This window comes from Erythrolamprus reginae, chromosome 3 (assembly GCF_031021105.1).
Source record: "Erythrolamprus reginae isolate rEryReg1 chromosome 3, rEryReg1.hap1, whole genome shotgun sequence".
Taxonomy (NCBI): domain Eukaryota; kingdom Metazoa; phylum Chordata; class Lepidosauria; order Squamata; family Dipsadidae; genus Erythrolamprus; species Erythrolamprus reginae.
Window position 1 is genome coordinate 131,066,131 of NC_091952.1, and position 15,099 is coordinate 131,081,229.

The window sequence follows — 15,099 nt, forward strand, 5'->3', positions numbered from 1 at the left end:
GAAGAGGCTTCCTTTCAGGCAGGGGTGGACTACTGCCCGGACAGGGGGACACACACACACAGTGGGGTAGCAAAAATGGAGCTCACCCCAGAGCACCCAATTTGCATTGAAAGATTTTGAAAGAAAATGCAGGACATCCTGCATGAGCCACGCCCACAGTGTGGTAGTAAAAATTTTGGTAGCCCTTCACTGCTTTCAGGCAACCCACATCCCCCTCTGGTGACTCCCTGGCTGCCTGTGGTAGGGCCATGAGGGTGTGCATGTGTGGGGAGTCCTTCAAGTAAGCACCAAAGCACAGCAAAGGCATCATGAAGGGGGGCAGCTGCTTGCTTAAGGAGTGTCTTTGGACATGCCTTCTCTCCTGCCCTTAAGTATCTGGCCATTGCCTTGCCATGTCCCATTCCTCCCGCTTGCAGCTCTTTGGCTGAATAAGATGGGCATAAGCTGCAGCCTGAAGTGGCAGGAAGCAAAGGCTGCCTTTGCTCCAGTGATCTTTCTCCCCCTCCTTCTGTCATGCAGGAGGGGGGGGGGGGCACGGCAAGGCAGTGGCCAGATTCTTAGGACAGACAGAAGCAGCCATATTTGTGGGTAAAGCAGCCTTTGCTTCCTGCCACTTCAGGCTGGAGGTCACACCCTCCCGGCTCAGCCAAAGAGCTATGGGGAGGTGGGATGGAATGAGACACAGCAAGACAATGGCCGGATCCTTAGGGCAGGAGAGAAGAGTCCAAAGATCCTCCTTAAGCAAGTAGCCACCCTCCCTCCACGTACACCTTTGCTACGCTTTGGTGCTCACTTGAGGAGGGTCTTCCCGCGCACCACAGCAGCCACAGCCAGGGAGTCATGAGGGGGGAGGAGGGTCACCCAAAGAGAACTCTCTGCTGTGAGTGGTGATCGTTCCTCAGCACATAAAGAGAGAAGGGGAGAGAGGGGGAGAGAGAGGGAGAGAGGGATGAAGGAGGAAGAGAGAGAGAGAGATGGGTGGAGGAAGAGAGAGATAGAGATGGGGAGGGGGAAAGAGAAAGAAAGATGAGAGGAAAATAGAGATGGAAAGAGAGAAAGATACCTTTTTCTCATAGAAATCAGAGCCATAAAACCTAGGTAGGTATAGCTGGAGGGGGTGTCATGGGACTCAGTGGGAGTGACATCGAGTTGGCCACGCCCACGCAGGTTTTGTGGCTCTGGTTGATTTGTTTCTCTGGGAAACAGGTCCAAATGGCTCTTTGAGTTTTTAAGGTTGCTGACCCCTGAAGAGATTAAATGCTCCTGGTTCGGTCGGGCTGGTGTGTGCTTGCACAGAGGGTAAAAGAACTCAAATGGTGGCGTCCAGGCAGGTGGGTGGAGCCTCATGCTGCCTTCCAGACCGGTTCTCCGACGCCTCACCGACCCACCCAAACCGGGAACATTTCACCCCTGATACTGTATACTGATTGAATTACTTTATGCAATAAGCTTTTATAGCCAATGTGATTGATAAAGCTAATCTTACTGAGTTAGCTTACATGCATATTTAAATATATAATGTTGAAGGCAATGTTTCATTCAGTGATCCCATATAATCAATCCTTGTCTTTAAACAACATTCCTATGATTCTGTAGTTAAACTGATAGCTAAAAATCTTGAATTTCCAGAGCTAGTGTGAACAGCTCCCAGATGCTTATTGTTAATCCTCTGCAGCTACCTTAGCTTGCACTCTTGCGGTCAATACGTATCTTTTTAGCACCTTATTACTCTTGGCATGACTGAGGATCCCAGGCATCTCATAGCTTGCAATTGAGTTTGCAGTGAAGCTTATTTAAAAATAAAAACAGGAATTAGGATCTAAAATTGAAACCTTAAAAATTTTCCTGCAATTTCCCTCTCTGAGTTTAAAATATTTGTATTATTATTGAAAATTATTATTGAAAGTTCTATAGTGATTTTAAATAGTTTTAATTCTTTTATTGCCTAATTATTTTCTATCCTCATACTATTAATTGTTAGCTATTAATTGGTTTAGGAATTCTATATAAAACTATAAAGAAATGCATGTTGTTCAATGTGTATGCATGTATGTATGTATGTATGTATGTATGTGTAGTTTTTAATTGTATTGGATTTTGGACTGTAAATTTTTCATTTGAAGGTTATATAAAACCAAACAAAAAATTTGGAAAATCAAAGCAACTTTTTGAAATATTTCTCCCAGCCAATAATGATTAAAATTAAAAGGGGTAAGCACTAATTATTACTCATTTTCCCCAAAGACATAATATTTGTTGATGTTAACTATGAAAAACCTATAAACACAGCTTTCGTGGTGTTAGAGTTTATGTGAAAAAAACATTACATTTTTAAAACATAGGCCTTTTCTTCAGTTTTGCCATCTTTAGAAGCATAGAAACAATATTTATGCTAGAATTAAGATATACATTTTCCCCTTGAGCTATGGTTAATAAATGTTTTCTGTTCACTTGTATAATAGTCTTTTGGTAGGTAAATTATTTTTGTCCTGCAGTTTTAAATCTAAGGTGTTGGCAAAAAAAAAATTCCAACTTTGCTTGATACATCATGTAAAATCTTTTCAATTTCTGCAATGCCCAGGGTGGAGTCTTTATTTATTTATTTATTAGATTTGTATGCTGCCCCTCTCCGAAGACTCGGGTTGGCTCACAACAATAGCAATACAATATACAAAGTACAAATCCAATATAAGTTAAAAGCAATTTAAACCCCATAAATATTAAAAAACAATCATTACTACACAATCATACCAATTTCATATATTACAGTCAGAAAAAAGGTGGTGCTGGGGGGACAAGATTCCCCCCATGTCTGGCGACATTTAAAAATTATAGAAACCCATTTTCTGATTACTAAAACAGAAAAACTTCCAGAAATAGTTTTCCAAGTCCTACAGGTGGAAAGTCCCCAGATTCAACCTGCAATTGCATCTTAGTCTAGGGAAAAGTATAGAGGCTTCCCTTTATATGAAAGACTAACTGCCCAGGATTTATCCCATAGATTCTAGATCCAAATCCAATAGAAGAGAATATATGGAGCTCAGTGTTGAGCTGTAGAGTCCTTGATGTTATTTGAGCTTGGTGGTTAGTTTGCATATTCTTTGTTATCTTGGCATTGGGAAGGATATCAACAATGAAGAAGGGGAAACTTGATATAGCTGAATCCAAATTGAAACCAAAACGGATAACATCAATCTCATTAAATGTAAATTGACCCAATCTGTCTAATGAAAGATTTTGACAAGCTCCAAATACATAACTCTGAGGCTTGTCACAACAAATGTATGTAAAGCAAGTACAGTGATCCCCCGATTATCGCGAGGGTTCCGTTCCAAGACCCCTCGCGATAATCGATTTCTCGCGATGTAGCGGTGCGGAAGTAAAAACACCATCTGCGCATGCGCGTCCTGTTTTCCATGGCCGCGCATGCGCAGATGGTGGGGCGACGGCAGTTCGGAGGCTGGCAATGGTTTTTTTTCATGCCGGCCCCCCCCCCAGCGCCTCCGGGCTCCTCGACGCTACCCCCCCCCCCGCCCGATTCGCCCCTCCCATCCCTCCCTCCTTAGAACGTGGATTTTTCGCCCTCTCAAATTGCTAGTTCTGAGTGAGAACACTTCTGTCACTTCTGATTTTCAAGTCCAATTTGAACCTGGATGTTTCGCCCTCTCAAGTTGCTAGTCCTTAGTGAGAACACCTCCCCCACTTCTGATTTTCAAGTCCAATTTGAACCTGGATGGTTTGCCCTCTCAAGTTGCTAGTCCTTAGTGAGAACACTTCACCCACTTCTGATTTTCAAGTCCAATTAGACGCTGGATGGTTTGCCCTCTCAAGTTGCTAGTCCTTAGTGAGAACACCTCCCCCACTTCTGATTTTCAAGTCCAATTTGAACCTGGATGTTTTGCCCTCTCAAGTTGCTAGTCCTTAGTGAGAACACCTCCCCCACTTCTGATTTTCAAGTCCAATTAGACACTGGATGGTTTGCCCTCTTAAGTTGCTAGTCCTTAGTGAGAACACTTCCCCCACTTCTGATTTTCAAGTCCAATTTGAACCTGGATGGTTTGCCCTCTCAAGTTGCTAGTCCTTAGTGAGAACACCTCCCCCACTTCTGATTTTCAAGTCCAATTTGAACCTGGATGTTTTGCCCTCTCAAGTTGCTAGTCCTTAGTGAGAACACCTCCCCCACTTCTGATTTTCAAGTCCAATTTGAACCTGGATGGTTTGCCCTCTCAAGTTGCTAGTCCTTAGTGAGAACACCTCCCCCACTTCTGATTGTCAAGTCCAATTTGAACCTGGATGGTTTGCCCTCTCAAGTTGCTAGTCCTTAGTGAGAACACCTCCCCCACTTCTGATTTTCAAGTCCAATTTGAACCTGGATGTTTTGCCCTCTCAAGTTGCTAGTCCTTAGTGAGAACACCTCCCCCACTTCTGATTTTCAAGTCCAATTTGAACCTGGATGGTTTGCCCTCTCAAGTTGCTAGTTCTGAGTGAGAACACTTCCCCCACTTCTGATTTTCAAGTCCAATTAGACGCTGGATGGTTTGCCCTCATGTCCTCCTTCCATCCCTCCCTCCTCCCCTCCCTTCTCTCCCTCCCTCCTCCTCTCCCTCCCTCCTTCCACCCCTCCTTCCTTCCTTTCGTAAAAAGCACTTAAACAATGACAGAATAAAAAAACCCAGCCCTCACCTGTGTTTGAATTTCATTCACTCATTCATTCATTCATTCTTCTGTATGCCACTCAGTCCCAACACTTTCAACCCACAAATTACCATTTCCCATCCCCTTAATGTACTGTACTGTACTGTACCTGTACCTGTACTGTACACATTGAATAACACACTTAGTCATCCTGATAGAAACAATAACAATATTTATTTACATTTTTACATTTTTTGGGGGGGGTTAGCATAACTAGGATAAATCGGGATCTTCTTCTATCACCATGTCTACAATGGACGCTGCAGGTGATGGTGTGACAGACCTCGTGGTTTTTGTGACAAACATAGTTATGGGCAGTTGTTGGCGATTTTTCTTTTTCTTGGCTAACATGGCTCTGTATGGTGCAATGGTGTTGTCAAGGGAGGCCTTAAAGTGTATAGAGCAAGTCATGTTGGGATCCCAAAGTTCCACCATGCGTTGGAGATGTGCAGCAGTTCTGTTCACTTCTGCAAGCCGCTCAAGCGTTAGGCCAACATCTTCTTCTTCCTCAGCTTGTTCAGCTTCCACTTCCTCCTCCTCTTCTTCACTCACTGACTTGGTCAGTTCCTCCAGATCTTTGTCTGTCAGCGGTAGGCCATGCTCATCAAGCAAACCATTGACTTCCTCTGGTGTCATGTCAACGAAGCCTTCTCCACCCAGTGCCTGTGCCAGCTTCACAGAGTTCTGGACTGCAGCATCTTGAATTTCTTCGGGAGCAAATCCCCTGTAATCATGCACCACTTCTGGCCACAATTTCCTCCAGCAGGCATTCATTGTCTGTGACTTCATATCCATTAAGGCATTCTGAATGTTCTTCAGACAAGATGCAATTGTGTGCTGACGCCAGTAGGCCTTCAATGTGAAGTTTTCATCAGCATCCATTGCTTCCACAATGCTTCCAAGAGAATTGCGCGTGTACAGTGCCTTAAATGCGCGGATAACACCTTGATCCATCGGCTGGATAAGCGATGTGGTGTTTGAGGCAAGAATTCGACTTGCACCCCATCATGTTCATGTTCCAGGTCATCATGGCCTCCAGCATTGTCCATTAGGAGAAGCACTTTGAAATTGAGTCCTTTGGCAGCCAAATAATCCTTCACCTGTGGGATGAAGCACTGATGAAACCAATTCCGCGTGAGGGGTTTTGTAATCCATGCTTTAGGATTATGCATCCAGTACACTGGCAATGCATTCTTATTTCTGTTCTTGAGGGCTCTTGGATTTCGTGACTTATAAATTAGCCCTGGCTTCATCAAAAAGCCTGCTGCATTCCCACACATGATCAAAGTCACTCTATCTTTCATGGCCTTAAAGCCAGGGGCTTTGGCTTCATCTTGCATCAAGAAAGTCCGTGAAGGCATCCTCTTCCAGAACAGGCCTGTTTCGTCCATGTTGAACACCTGTTCTGGAAGGTAGCCCCCTTCTGCAATTAGATCTTTAAACGTGCGCTGGACAAAGTTTTCGGCTGCACCTGTATCTGCTGAGGCAGCTTCTCCATGCAATGACACACTCTTCAGGCCATAGTGCCGTTGAAATTTGTCAAACCACCCTTTGCTTGCTGTGAATGTGGCTGGGGCTGAAGAAGCAGAAGATGTTGATGGCTGGGGGGTCTTCAGAGTCAACAGCACCTTCATCTACAGAGAATGACAGGAAAGGGAGAGAGGAGTGACTTGAATGAAAGCATACAGTCCTTCCATCCCTCCCTCCTTCCATCCCTCCCCCCTTCCATCCCTCCCTCCATCCCTCCCTCCCTCCTTCCATCCCTCCTTCCTTCCATCCCTCCCTCCTTCAATCCCTCCCTCCTTCCTTCCTTCCATCCCTCCCTCCTCTCCCTCCCTCCTTCCATCCCTCCCTCCCTCCTCTCCCTCCCTCCTTCCATCCCTCCCTCCTTCCATCCCTCCCTCCTTCCATTCCCCCCTCCTTCCATCCCTCCCTCCCTCCCTCCTTCCTTCCATCCCTCCCTCCTTCCATCCCTCCCTCCCTCCCTCCTTCCTTCCTTCCTTCCATCCATCCCTCCCTCCTTCCATCACTCCTTCCATCCCTCCCTCCCCCCTTCCATCCCTCCCTCCCCCCTTCCTTAAAAAACACTTAAATACAGAATAAAAAACCCCAGCCCTCACCTGCGTTTCCCTCATCTGCATCGCCTCCTTCTGTGTCTTCAAGACGGTTGTACAATTGCTGCGCCTTGGTTCGTATAGTGTTCGTATCCAAAGCAATGCTCTTTTTGTGGCAGTCTTGTACCCACACAGACAAAGCAGCTTCCATCTTCATAAGGCGTTTATTTCTAGGCGTCACCATTCTTTTTGCAGCCTTGTTGAATGTTATCTGAGAAGTTTGCCTTATCTTCTTTTCGTCTTTCTGGATGTATCGCACAGTCGATTCGTTGATCCCATAATGCCGACCAACATCTACATTAGAACGTCCCGCTTTCAGCATGTCCAAAAGTTCAATTTTCTCCTTGATTGTCAGCATCTTCCTGCTCTTTTTAGCGTCGCCGCCTCCACTCCGCATGCCACGTTTAGGTGCCATCTTACAAGAAGTCTTCACAAACAGCTCCAAGAAAGAGATCGAAGAAACAGATCCAAGAAAGAGATCGAAGAAACAGATCCAAGTAACAGATCCAAGTAACAGATCCAAGAAACAGATCCAAGTAACAGATGCAAGAAACAAATCCGACCAACAGCTACGACCAACAGCTACGACCAACAGCTCAAAAAGTTCCAAAAGTTTCAAAGCAAAGCACGCTGAGCAAACAACACTGATTGGCCGAGATTTCTGTCAATCAGCATTGTTGGGCGAAATGTTTGCAATGACAACGCTGATTGGCTGAAATCTTGCTGTATCACCATTGCCGGGCAAACTTATTACAATGGCAAAGCTGATTGGCCGAGATTTCGGCCAACCAGCAATGGTACACGTCAGTTTGGTCAGTTCGGGCGGGAAAAACCGCGCACGTATTTTTAAGTTATTTTTTTTAAAAAAATTCGCGATATAGCGTTTCGCGAAGATCGAGATGGTATCATTTGCTGAAAAATCACGATATAGCGTTTCGCGAAGATTGAGATCGCGAAACTCGGGGGATCACTTGTAGTATGTTGATTTGTTAAATGGGAGGAGGGGGGGAAATTTGTCAGGAATATATGCCATCAGGAAACACAAAGGAAAATAGAATAGTAGTTATTAAATTACCTTCCTAGAAAGTATTAGAACAATTAAACAGTAAAGAATGTTATTACTGAAACTAAGAAATAAAGGTAAAGTTTTAACATTGGCATCCTGTTGTTCTCCAAATAAAGATGATGATAAAGCCATTTTGAGAATTCAAATAAATTAGGAAAATATTTGGTTCCTTAAATCAGAAAAGAGAACAAGAGAAGGATGATAAGATGGATAAATGAAATAAATTGTCATATAGATGGAAATGATAGAAAAATAGATTTTCCCCAAGAATTCTAAGCAAAAAATCAAGAAGAAAAAATTGAAAACAAGCATTAAAAAGTCAGAAATGAAAGAATTCCTGGAAAACACAAATATTAAGCAACCAACCCTATTACAATTCAAGCAATTAAAGAAGTGATAAAGAGACTTAAAACAGAAAGATGCCAAATGCAGATAGACTTACAGACAAATGTTAGAATCATTTAGAAAATGCATATACAGTGATCCCCCGGTTATTGCGTCCCCGACCATTGCGAACAGGGTAATTTGCGATTTTTCAACCCAGAAGTCAAAACACCATCTGCGCATGCGTGCCCTTTTTTCTATGGGCACGCATGCGTAGATGGCGCCCGGCAGATCAGCTGCTGGGCTGCTTCCCTGGGTCTTCCCCCTCTTGCTGGCGGGAGGGCGAGCAGCAGGCATCAGCAAGGAGTTTCCCCACCGCCCACGCAAACTCCTCGCTGCCGCCCGCCCTTCGCCCGCCCACACTGTTCATTCTCGCCGCTTTCGAGCTGAGTCCTGAAGCGAATTCGCTTCAGGACTCAGCTCGAAAGCGGCGAGAGCGAGCGCGGACAAGCCGTTCGCTGGCGCTAGCTCTCGCCGCTTTTGAGCTGAGTCCTGAAGCGAATTCGCTTCAGGACTCAGCTCGAAAGCGGCGAGAGCGATCGCGGACAAGCCGTTCGCTGGCGCTAGCTCTCGCCGCTTTCGAGCTGAGTCCTGAAGCGAATTCGCTTCAGGACTCAGCTCGAAAGCGGCGAGAGCGAGCGCCAGCGAACGGCTTGTCCGCCGCCTGCCTGCCCGCTAGCGAGGAGCCGAAGATTGGGGGCGGCGCGGCTGTTTTAAAACGTCGCCACTGGCATGGGGGGGCTTGCCAGCACCCCCCGGACCCCCAACCCGGGTTTGGGGGGCTGCTAGGAAGCCCCCCATGCCGGCGGCGACATTTTAAAACAGCCGCGCCGCCCCCAATCTTCGGCTCCTCGCTAGCGCTGCGGAAGTTAAAAACACCATCTGCACATGCGCAGATGGTGTTTTTACTTCCGCAGCGCTACTTCGCGAAAACCCGCTCGTTGCGGGGGGTCCTGGAACGGAACCCTCGCAACGAGCGGGGGATCACTGTACAACTTTATGCTTTAAAAAAGGGGATGGACTGAAGAAATCTCAACCATATACTTCATATATCACACACTTCAAAGAATCAACTGCTTCTTTGTTGAAATTTGATTCTAAGATATTAGCTGAATCTGTACATGTAATAAAATACATTCCCAAATTATATCTAGAGTCTAGATACTGTAGGTTACATTCCAAAAAGAAAGATTATGAATAATGGCATCTAATGCAACATTAACAATAGCAAAAGCATTTAGATTTATATACTGCTTCACAGTGCTTTACAATTCTCTCTAAGCAGTTTATAGAGTCACCATATTGCCCCCAACAATCTGGGTCCTCATTTTTCCAATTTCAAAAGGATGGAAGGCTGAATCAACCCTGAGCCTAGTGAGATTTAAACTGCCAAATTCCAGGCAGCAGAAGTACCCTGCAGTACTGTATTCTAACCACCGCACCACTGCAGCTCTATTAGGTTATATTGATAAGAAAATAAATCAGCAATATTTTTAGGCATGGAAAAAGCTTTTGATAAGTTGGAATAGAGTTTCCTAAACTTAATGACATGGATAAAAAAGAAATACACATTTTAAAAAAAATGGGGCAGTGGAACAACGTGCTCAGCATCTACCAATAGATTTTGAGGAAGCCATTGCTTTTACCCTTTCATTTAATTTTTTTTTTAAATGATGAAGCTTAGATCTCATACTGTAGTTAAAGGTGCAGAGCGTGTCACATTGGATAATATCCACACATCCTTAAGAATTAGCACTAAACTTTAGCATGAAAAGTATAATAAATGATAACTTTAAGCCAAAAAGCACTTCATTTGCAATATTTTTCTGAAGAATTCTCCAGTGAAAGATTTACCAACCAACCAACAAAAAATCCTCTTGATTTAAAAGCCAGGAGATTTAAAAACAAATCACATTTCCATTAGCAACCTTTGCATATACAGTGATCCCCCGGTTATTGCGTCCCTGACCATTGCGAACAGGGTAATTTGCGATTTTTGAACCCGGAAGTCAAAACACCATCTGCGCATGCGTGCCCTTTTTTCTATGGGCACACATGCGTAGATGGCGCCCAGCAGATCAGCTGCTGGGCGGCTTCCCTGGGTCTTCCCCCTCTTGCTGGCGGGAGGGCGAAGCCCCCCCAGCACCCGCTCGCCCGCCCTTCGCCCTTCGCCCGGGAAGTTCGCCAGGAGTCAGCGGAGAACGGCGCGCCTGTTTTAAAACGATCGGAGCTTTCCAATGAGTCCCGAAGACAAACGTCAAACTTCCGCGTTTGTCTTCGGGACTCATTGGAAAGCCGCGCGGGTGTTTTAAAACGTCCCCGCCGACATGGGGGGCTCGCTAGCACCCCCCCGAACCCCCAACCCGGGTTTGGGGGGGTGCTAGCAAGCCCCCCATGTCGGCGGCGACGTTTTAAAATACCCGCGCGGCTTTCCAATGAGTCCCGAAGACAAACGCGGAAGTTTGACGTTTGTCTTCGGGACTCATTGGAAAGCTCCGATCGTTTTAAAACAGTTGCGCCGTTCTCCGCTGACTCCTGGCGAACTTCCCCGCTTTAGGAGTCAGCGGAGAACGGCGCGCCTGCTTTAAAACGATCGGAGCTTTCCAATGAGTCCCGAAGACAAACGTCAAACATCCGCGTTTGTCTTCGGGACTCATTGGAAAGCCGCGCGGGTGTTTTAAAACGTCGCCGCCGACATGGGGGGCTTGCTAGCACCCCCCCAAACCTGGGTTGGAGGTTCGGGGGGGTGCTAGCGAGCCCCCCATGTCGGCGGCGACGTTTTAAAACAGCCGCGCCGCCCCCAATCTTCGGCTCCTCGCTAGCGCTGCGGAAGTTAAAAACACCATCTGCACATGCGCAGATGGTGTTTTTACTTCCGCAGCGCTACTTCGCGAAAACCCGCTCGTTGCGGGGGGTCCTGGAACGGAACCCTCGCAACGAGCGGGGGATCACTGTACTGGAATAAACAAGCAAACAAACAATCCCAATCAAAATGTATGTGCCAAGTCCTATAACTCATGATTTACAATACAGCATTAAGCTAGAACAATACACAGTAATAAAATATATTACTTTTGTGTGGAATTAACAGACAGGTGTGCAATAAAGCCCAGTGTTTAAATACTGATATTGAGATAATTGCTCTAGAAAATTGGGAGTATAAATATTCTGCAGTCTTTGCCAAATAATAAACTACTAAAACTCTGATAAGCACCTGTGGAAAATTAGGGTTCAGTCTATAAACATTGTCACACTTTATAAACAGTGAAAGGACTATTATATTCTGTCATGTTGCTTCTTGTCTGAGGCTCACTGTCATCTCTATCAAGAAGCCTGAGAAGAACTGTCATTGTTTCTCTTAAGCCAATAACGTGGGATTCATTTTTCTTAAAGATCTTAATGATATTTTTATCCAGTGTTTAAACTCTGAAATGACATTATCCAAACAAATCATCATACAGCATGTTATTAAAATAAGACATTTTCAAAAGCTGCCTACAATTCAAAACCAAATATAACTTACAAATAATAATAATAATAATAATTTATTAGATTTGTATGCCGCCCCTCTCCGAAGACTCAGAGCGGCTCACAACAGTAATACAAAATCCAAATCCAAAAACAGTTTAAAAACCCTTAATTAAAAACAATCATACATATGATTGCATATGATTGCATATGACACATTAGCTGAAAAGCCAACAATGCAGATTTAAAACTAGTATACCAATCTGCAAAGTGAGAACTCCAGAGTTATGGTAGGCAAAGTCCATGGGCAAGGTCATGAGTAGTGACTCATAAAACAAGTGCATCTAAGTTATTTACAGCTTTAACAAACAATGCCAATGCTTAAACTTCATGCATTACTTTTGAATAATCGAACTCCACCCTTGGAGTTGCAATTGTAATCCCTAAAACATATTTTAACTATGCTTGGAAATGGACCACAACCCAACTTAGTTTTTTTTTTAAAAAAACAACTAATGTAATCTTACCATTGCCATTTCAGCTAAACTCACTGTTTCTCATTCTTGACAACTTAAAAAGTGTAGATTAGAAGTTGAAGTCTACATATCTTAACATTGCTGGGGTAAAAAAGACTGTGCTAACTGAAATTCTACATGGTGTTCAGAAAAGCCATTAGAATAAATTCCCCCATCCAATGTTCCCTCTAATTTTTTTTCGGTGTGGGCAGAAAGGTATAGTGTCTGAGCGGCAGTCCCTTTGGGACTGGGCGGCATAGAAGTGTGTGTGTGTGTGTGTGTGTGTGTGTGTGTGTATAAACAAACAAACAAACAAGAAAAAAAATCCCTTCTTTTTTATTAAAAGAAATTAATAATAAAACAAAACCAAAATCTATTACTTCCATCCCTGTCTCCTCCCCCCTTGTGTGTGTGGTGTGTGTGTGTGTGTGTGTGAACTCTTGAACCATTTCCAATAACAGGTGAGCTATTGGAAATGGTTCAAGAGTTCACACACACACACACACAAACGGCTGGGGTTTTTCCTCTGTTATTATTTGGGTGCTTTTTACCATATGCTTTAAATCAAGAGTCATTTCTCTCTCTTTCTCTCTCCCCCTCTTGCTCTCTCTCTTTTTTCTCACTTTCACTCTCCCTCTCTTTCTATCTCTCTTTCTCTCGTTTTCTTTCTCTCTCTATTGCTTTCTTTCTCTCTCACTCTTTCTATCTCTCTTGCTTTCTTTCTCTTGTTCCCTCTCTTGCTATCTCCCTCTCCCCCCCTTTCTCTCTCTCTCTTTCTCACTTACTTTCTCTCTCCCTCTCTCTCTGTCAGCGAGGGGGCTGTAAGAGAGCGCTTTCTCCGAGCGCTTCGGGAACGCCTACCCTGCCTCTACTGCAGCCCCCTTGCTGAAAGTCAGGGACGAAAGCGCTCCCAGTGAGGGGGCTGCGAGAGGGGCGGGGCGGGCATTCCTGAAGCGTGTGGCGAAAACCCTCTCTCGCAGCTCCCTGGCTGGGAGCACAGATGAGAATGAGGAGGAAAAGCTGTGGCCACCGCCACGGGAGAAGTCGCGCCCCAAGGCAGGAGGCGGAGGAGGAGGAGAGGGGGCGGATCGGGCGGGTAGGGGCAGCCCTGAGAGGCCAGGGGCGTGAGGGGGCCGGAAGCACCGTGGGGAGGCAGGGGCGGCCGCGGCTCCCTTTTCTTCTATTGCCGCCGCCTCCCCGCCCCCGCCCCCCCACGGGCTGGCAGGGGGATGGGGAGCACACGCCCGTGGAAAAGGGTGCGCGGGGGGTATTTTGGGGCACGCACGCATGCGCACAGCTTACAGGGAACGCTGCTCCCATCTGCTCTCAAAGCATTGTTATCCTGTGCCAGGATTTTCAGTTCTGGAGGGAATAGAGCTGGTATTCCACTAATAACTGGTTTCATGTCATAGGAACCAACCACCTAAAAGTTCAATAATATTTTGGAATTTCAAGGAAATGTGCAAATTCTCAAAGTTCATACAGACTGTGAAAGTGGACCTTTATGGGGAATGCATTCCATTCCCAGAGTAAGTAAACTCTTTTAGCCAATACCTACTTTTTTGGAACAAATAGGGTTTTTTTACTTCTTCCATTACCATTCCATGGTTGAGCTTCATGTACAGTTCTTGGGAAGGTTTTGCATTCAAACTACCGGTAGGTAGTTCTACCCTCAATACCCAAAATTGAATTCAAAATTTCTATTCACTAACTGAGTAAGTGAAATATTTGTTAAGTGGATTTTGCCCATTTTATTACCTTTCTTGCCACAGTTGTTAAGTGAATCGCTGCAGTTGTTAGGTTAGTTAATATGGTTGTTAATTTAAGTGAATCTGGCTTCCCCATTGACTTTACTCTTCAGAAGGTCACAAAAAGTGATCATAGGATTCCAGGACACTACAATTGTCATAAATATGAATCAGCTGGCAAGCATCTGAATTTTGATCACATGACCATGGAGATGCTACAAGTGTAAAAATGGTCATAAATCACTTTTTTAGTGCTGTTATAACTTTGGACAGTCACTAAATGAAGTAAGTCTAGGACCTACCTCTAATAAAAATATATCTGAGTTCCCCTCCTTTTGGTTTTTCACAAAGCATTGCTATGTAATGTGTGGTCCATGAATATTTCAAGGAAAACAAGTTTTGTTCTCTTAATCATTTTACTTATTGGGATTTATTTCACTGCTTTCACAATTGTACTATCTTGAAGTCATTACTGGCTTCATTGTTACAGAAGACACGTTCAGGCATGATTGTTATTTATTTAAATAAAAGAAATCTAAAATGACCAGAGTTGAAAAGTTGAATGTCTTTCTATTTGATTTATCTGTCCCATAGCAGTGAAACTGCAGGCAAATCTTACTTGATTCAAAATGCTGTATTTTTTTGTTATTTGAGGATTAGAAATATTGTTTCAATATTGTCTAGGCCAGCATTCCCCAACCTTTCCGGCTTTGCAGATTGGAGGAAAGGGGATGGTTCTATGCGAGTGGTGGGTACATGCACCAGCTCCATTTGCACAAATGTAGCTTCATGCATACTTGCCCACTGCTAGCACACCTGTAGCTGTGCAAGCATGTGTGCATTCACTGATCTCTTCTTGCAGCACAGTTCAGAACAGGCCAAAGTCCAGTGGTGAGCCACGGCCCAGTATTGGTCTCCCTTGGTCTAGGCTAGGGGTAGGCAAAGTTGGCTCTTCTGTGATTTGTGGACTTCAACTCCCAGAATTCCTGAGCCAATCATGCTAGCTCAGGAATTCTGGGAGTTGAAGTCCACATGTCATAGAAGAGCCAACTTTGCTTACCTCTGGTCTAGCCCCATGATGGCGAACTTATGGTCCTGCGTGCCACAGG

The 15,099-nt window shown here is 44.8% G+C and overlaps 1 protein-coding gene across 1 annotated transcript; it reads right to left on the reverse strand.

The window, feature by feature from the left end:
* Positions 1-4,851: 4,851 nt before the first annotated feature.
* On the reverse strand, positions 4,852-7,552 carry LOC139165809 (tigger transposable element-derived protein 1-like). The gene is made up of 2 exons (XM_070749039.1): positions 6,816-7,552; positions 4,852-6,329 (listed from the first exon to the last, which is right to left on the reverse strand). The coding sequence occupies exons 1-2, from the start codon at positions 6,834-6,836 to the stop codon at positions 5,550-5,552; spliced, it is 801 nt and encodes a 266-aa protein (XP_070605140.1). The 5' UTR covers positions 6,837-7,552; the 3' UTR covers positions 4,852-5,549.
* Between the last annotated feature and the right edge of the window lie 7,547 nt (positions 7,553-15,099).

Bases quoted from the DNA above. Each gene is read 5' to 3' on its own strand.
- LOC139165809 (XM_070749039.1), bottom strand. From the start codon at position 6,836: ATGCAGATGAGGGAAACGCAG. The intron at 6,330-6,815 runs GTGAGGGCTGGG...CATTCTCTGTAG, and splicing joins TGCAGATGAGGGAAACGCAG to ATGAAGGTGCTGTTGACTCT.